Source organism: Myotis brandtii, unplaced genomic scaffold, assembly GCF_000412655.1.
Source record: "Myotis brandtii unplaced genomic scaffold, ASM41265v1 scaffold1563, whole genome shotgun sequence".
NCBI classification, from domain to species: Eukaryota; Metazoa; Chordata; class Mammalia; order Chiroptera; family Vespertilionidae; genus Myotis; species Myotis brandtii.
This window is the reverse complement of record NW_005355679.1, coordinates 121,442-127,229: the sequence shown is the minus strand read 5'-3', so window position 1 is coordinate 127,229 and position 5,788 is coordinate 121,442. Positions and strand designations below refer to the sequence as shown.

Genomic DNA, 5,788 nt, shown 5'->3' with positions numbered 1-5,788 from the left:
GGCCAGCCAACCACCCACGGCCCCTCCCTCCCTCCAGCCCGATGGGCCCCCATTGGGATGGGCCGGCTGGACCCTACCCATGCATGAATTCGTGCATTGGGCCTCTTGTTCTCTAATAACAATGGTTCGCTGAGCCTAGACTATTTATGCAAACAATGTGGTTTATGTTGTACATGTGCGTTGCATCTGGTGCTGAGCAGAAGAGTACCTATGTGACTATCCCCTGATAAAAACTCTGAGCACTGAGTGTCTATGGAGCTTTCCTGGCAGACATTTCATGTTTGTTGTCATAGCTCATTGCTAGAGGACTAAGTGTGTCCTGGGAGAAGACTCTTAGAATCCTGTGCCTGGTTTCCTCTGGTCTAGGCCCCATGTGCCTTTTCCCTATGCTGACTGTGCTTTGTATCCTTTCACTTAAATAAGTCACCACCATAAGTACAACTACATAATGAGTCACCCCAATGAGTCACTGAACCTGGGAATGCTCTTGGGGCCCTCCGATACATGTATATACGTACACACATGTACATATAGACACTCACACATACATTGAAAGGGCATTCTAGAGCTGAGACTAAGAACTCATTAGATGGGTTCAAAATCATACTACAGAGACAATCTGAAACATGTATGTATCTAACAAAAGAATATCAAAATACATACAACAAAAACTGATAAAACTGAAAGGAGAAACAGACAGATTGTAGTTGGAGACTTCAATGCTCCTCTCTCAGTATTGAGAGATCGAGCAGGCAGAAAGTCAGTAAGTATATGGATGACCTGAGCAACACTATCATTCAACATGATCTAACTGACTTTATCCCAAACAATAAAATATACATTTTGTCACTCCGTTCTAGCTCACATGGAACAGTCACCAAGACAGAACATAGCCCAGGCCACAAAACACACGTTAATGAATTTGAAACAATAGTTGATCATACAAAATATGTCCTCAGACCATAATAGGATTAAATAGAAATTAATAAGCACGCGACAACTGGAAAATCCCCCAAATACTATTTGTGTTATTAAAATCCCCCAAATACTAAATGTGTTATTAAACAACACATTTATAAATAACTTATAGGTCAATAAAGAAATCTCAAAAGAAATTTTAATATATTTTAAATAAAATGAAGATGAAAATGCCTCTCATCAAAATTTGTGGGATGCAGTGAAAGCAGTGCATAAAGGGAAAGGTATAGCATCAAATGTATATGTTAGATATACAAGTTTTTAAATTGGTAACCTGTGATGTCAGAGGAATGATGGTGTGAGAGATCCCCTTGGTCTCGCCCCTTGAAATTTCAACAATTTGAATAGCTATAATTCAACAAAGAATTCTTTGTTCAACACACAAACATGTTTGAGAGATCTTCACATTGAAACATCTAAAGGTGGGCAAGTGGGAGCCAACCAGGGTGACAAGAAGGGAGAAGAGTTTAAAGGAGCCATGGACTCAGCCCTGCAGTCAAGAGCTCATTGTGGGGCTCAGCCTAGACCAATGATGGCGAACCTATGACACGCGTGTCAGAGGTAACACGTGAACTCATTTTTTTGGTTGATTCTTCTTTGTTAAATGGCATTTAAATATATAAAATAAATATCAAAAATACAAGTCTTTGTTTTACTATGGTTGCAAATATCAAAAAATTTCTATATGTAACACGGCACCAGAGTTAAGTTAGGGTTTTTCAAAATGCTGACATGCCGAGTTCAAAAGGTTCGCCATCACTGGTCCAGACAGAGGAATCTTGTGAATGGCACTCCCTTCAGCCAAAAGAAGCCAAGAGATTTAGTAAGCATTCCTGCAGGAGTGGGCAGTATGAGCTTCAGCTGAGCCCAGTGTCCAGGGCAGGGACAAAGCACAGAGATGTGGCCATGGTTGTCTGGCAATTGGCTTTCCAGACAGAGAATTCCAGACAAAGCCCAGGAGCCTGGCCACCTTCCTTAAACCACCCAGAGCTCGCCTCCCTTCACCCTTCGTGTTAGGTTGCAGAGCACATTATCTGCAAACCCGAGAAATGTTACTGCAGAAACACTTTCTCTGAGCAAAGGGCGCACTCTGTGACTAATCGCAGGGATGGGTGGAGGCACACAGGGGACTCCACGGAGGTCCACTGGTCACCATTGCTGGAAGGGCAAAGCAACAAAGGAGGCAACCAGGTCTCATCAACTCACCTCACCCCTAAAAACTGTTTGGCAGTTTCTCACAAAGAAACACAGTCTTATTTAATACATGATCTAGCAATTTCACACCCTAGGTGTTCAAAAATTTACATCCATGCGAAAACCTACATGGGAATGTTTCTAGAAGTTTAATTCAGGATGCCAAAAACTGTAAGGAAACAATTCTAAAATCACTTATACATGTATGCTGAAACTAAATAATTAAAGTGAAATTCGAATGGTGGTAGCCAGATTCTCATTGTTAGTGTGGGAGATTACAGACAAGCAAGGGGAGAAGGCTAGATAGAATGTTCCATGTGGCAATGATTACAGCAAGAGACATCAATATGGACTAATAGTTACTATAGATACAGATGGTTACATACTGAAATACTTATAGATATGTATATATACGTGAGTTAGTATAGACATCTATTTTTCCTTGTTCAGTCAGCTGAGAGGGTGTCTACAAGCAATGACACACCAGCAGCAATAGCCTCCCAATCTTGGTTTCAATAAAAGAAACCAGAGCAATTACCAAAAAACAAATAATATACCAAAACATAATAGTTTGTAACACATATAATAAACAAGCATTAGTATCCCTAATATAAATAAAGAGCTAACTAGCCACTGAAAAAAGGAAGCCAGAAACTTAGGAGCAAAATGGGCAATAGGTATGAAGAGATAGTTCACTGAAACATAAATACAAGACAACTTTTAGATACATGAAAAAATATTCAGCCTCACTCAGAATTCAGAAAATTGCAGATGCAAACTACATAAAATATCACTTTTTACTTACTAGTTGCCAGAAGTTGAACCACATAGTGTATAAAAAATAGCTGAGGAGAAACAAGCACTCTCATGTAGTGTAAAGGGAACATAAAATGATATTATAATTCCACCAAACTGATCAAGTTTATACATTTTTATTCACCCTTTGATCTGACAACTCCACTTATGGTAATTTATTTGATGGAATAAATCTATACTTACAAGGTTATTCATTAAAACATGGCTTGTAACAGAAAAAGGTTAGAAATAGTTAATAACTAGTTGAATAAACTATGGGACATTCACGATTGAATTACTATACAGTTATAACACAAAAGAAACAGCAATCCATGTTCTGTTATAGAGAGTTCTCTGGGACAGGATGAAAAAAGGTAAAAGAAAATGCCGAAAAGGGAAAATAGTGTATAGATTTGCTATTTGGTGTGGTAACTAACAGCTGAATCAGCTTCATTTGGGAGGTTATTAAAAATATAGAATTCAAGACTCTACCCAGCTCTACTAACTACATCAAAAATCTGCATTTTAACAAAATGTACAGATGCATCTAAATTTGAGAAGCATTTAAGGAAGCATTTTAAATAGAGAGGGCATACAAGAATATGCACGCATATTTTCTTTTAATTGAATAAAGAAACACTTGAAAGGTAAACAAGAAATCATTAATAATGGATACCAACAGTAGGGTGACCATGCACTTCAGTTTGTCTGGAACTGCTCCAACACCTGCCAGTTGTCCCAGCATAATTGTTTGTAGAACCTCTTTCATTCTCAGTGAAAACGTCTCAGTTTAAGTGATAAGTAAATGTCACCAAACAGAGAGGGAGCATCAGGTACAGAGAAGATGGAAGTGTGAGTTTTTAAGTTACTGTCTTCTATATCACATGTTTAACCATGTTAATATATTACCAATTCAAAATTATTTTATTTAAAAAAAAAAAAAAGCAGTACGGGTCATAAAAAATAGGTAGACTGAGGAGAGCAATGGGCCAAGAACAGATAAAAGGAAAAGACACTTCATGGGGGACAGAGTAGGTAAAGACAGCTAGGAGGGCAGTGCCACAGACAACAGAGGACACTTTCAAAACAGGCGATAGATCAGCGTGCCAAGTACTGCAGAGGAGGCAAGTAAGACAAAGACAAAAGCTGGATTTTACTACAATTTGGTGGCCTTTTCCAGAACTGATTCAAGGTGCAGTGGTGATGCAGCAAGACTGCCTTCATTAGGTTGAAATGTAAATGACAAATGCAGAAATGAACGTCAGAGCTGTCTACTACTCACGCTAGAAATACAAACGCGCCGACACAAACATTTATGGGGAGTTATTTGGGGACATAAAGTCCCTCCATTCAGCCAGATCTTCCAGGTTTTTATTCCTGGATCAAGCAGGACCATGAACAGCTGTGGACTCACACCTCACTGTTGGGTCTCCTGAAAAGTATACCCACCGAGTTCTGCCTTAGCATTTACTGTTTCCACCAAAGAATGATTATAGGTGACAGAATGCATGTATGTCAGTATTGTCATTAGAAAGATCAGAGAAAATTTTACAATAACTTGGGTAACTGTAAAACTAAACATCTTGCCCCTGATTTTACCAACTGTCCTTTTGGATTTACTTCTCTTGTTACGTTTCCCTTAACGTAAAACTTTGCCTATTTCTACTTTTTCATTTTAAAAATATGAACCCTTATAAAATTTAGAAAACACATTTTAAAACAAGTGGGAATACATAAACAAAACACTCACCTGGGGTTTGTTCATTTTCTGTTCTTAGAGGAGGAGGCAGTGCTAAGGGAGAAGGAAGAAGGAAGTCAGGAGAACTGGCCTGCCGTGCAGTTCCTGGACTGACCTGCCTGCACAGCTCCACACGCAGGATACTTACATGTCCAAGTGTGGCTCCAATACATGCTGAACTTAGACATGACACTTTTCACTGAGTGAGTGTAATATTTGTTTCTTACTGATTTATTACCAATTTAGGGTCTGCGACACAAAAATTAAAAACATAAGAAGATTCGTTTAACATAGAACAGTAATATAAAGAAGGAAACACCATGGATTTGTTAAAACTGATGTTGTAGAGAAAAAGAAACCCTCAAGCCATATTGCTTATCTCTTTACCTGCGAGCAACATTAATCCTTTGGGGTCAAATAATCCAAGAAACCCCTGAAAAAAAGGGATGGGGATGTTTACGACCAGGTAATATTTTTAATGTTTGTTCTAACCTGCTCACAATTTTCAAAAAGATCTTTTAATAAGGAACCAGCTTTGACCTAACTGACAAAATGAGCAGTAGCTCAGGGGTCTGCAGACCTACCTTTCATCTCGGTCCCACCACTAATACATGGCATGATCTGAGCCGGTCACCTTCTCAGACTCATTTTTTAAAAAACCTTTCAAATGAGGTCAAACGAAATCATCCAGAAAGGCCCTGCCCGCAGAAGGCCAGGAGAGGGGGGACCTCGCATCTTCTCTAGGTGCCATCAACAATCATCCTCAGGACGCTGCAGACAGCTCACCTCCGGAAGAGTGGACCGAGGACCGAGGACCGGAGGCGTAGCGGGTATTTGGGGAGGAATTATGACAATTTCCTCAGCTGTCGCTGGTGAGCCTTCCATCCCCACGACAAGGTCACGAGCTCGCCAAAGGGGTGGCATGTGCTGCACAGCCTGTGCGCCGGCCTCTCGGCTCCAGCTCACCTCTCTCCTCTTCCCATCACACAGCCTCCCATGGCCTTCAGAGGCTGTGCCGTGATTACACATGACCCACAGCAAATGAGCACATAATGAATACTAACTTGGGGTCTGGAGAAAGCT

General features: G+C 40.1%; 1 protein-coding gene across 5 annotated transcripts in view; it reads right to left on the bottom strand.

The window, feature by feature from the left end:
* Positions 1–5,782, bottom strand: part of ZNF248 (zinc finger protein 248) — a 20,308-nt gene extending 14,526 nt beyond the window's left edge. The window contains exons 1-2 of one of the 5 annotated variants that reach the window (XM_005861775.2): positions 5,492–5,782; positions 4,718–4,954 (exon numbers count right to left, since the gene is read on the bottom strand). In XM_005861775.2, coding sequence (XP_005861837.1) covers positions 4,718–4,732 — 15 coding nt within the window. In that variant the 5' untranslated portion in view covers positions 4,733–4,954; positions 5,492–5,782. The other 4 variants (XM_005861777.2, XM_014536073.1, XM_005861774.2 and 1 more) reach the window with 4 other exon arrangements.
* Between the last annotated feature and the right edge of the window lie 6 nt (positions 5,783–5,788).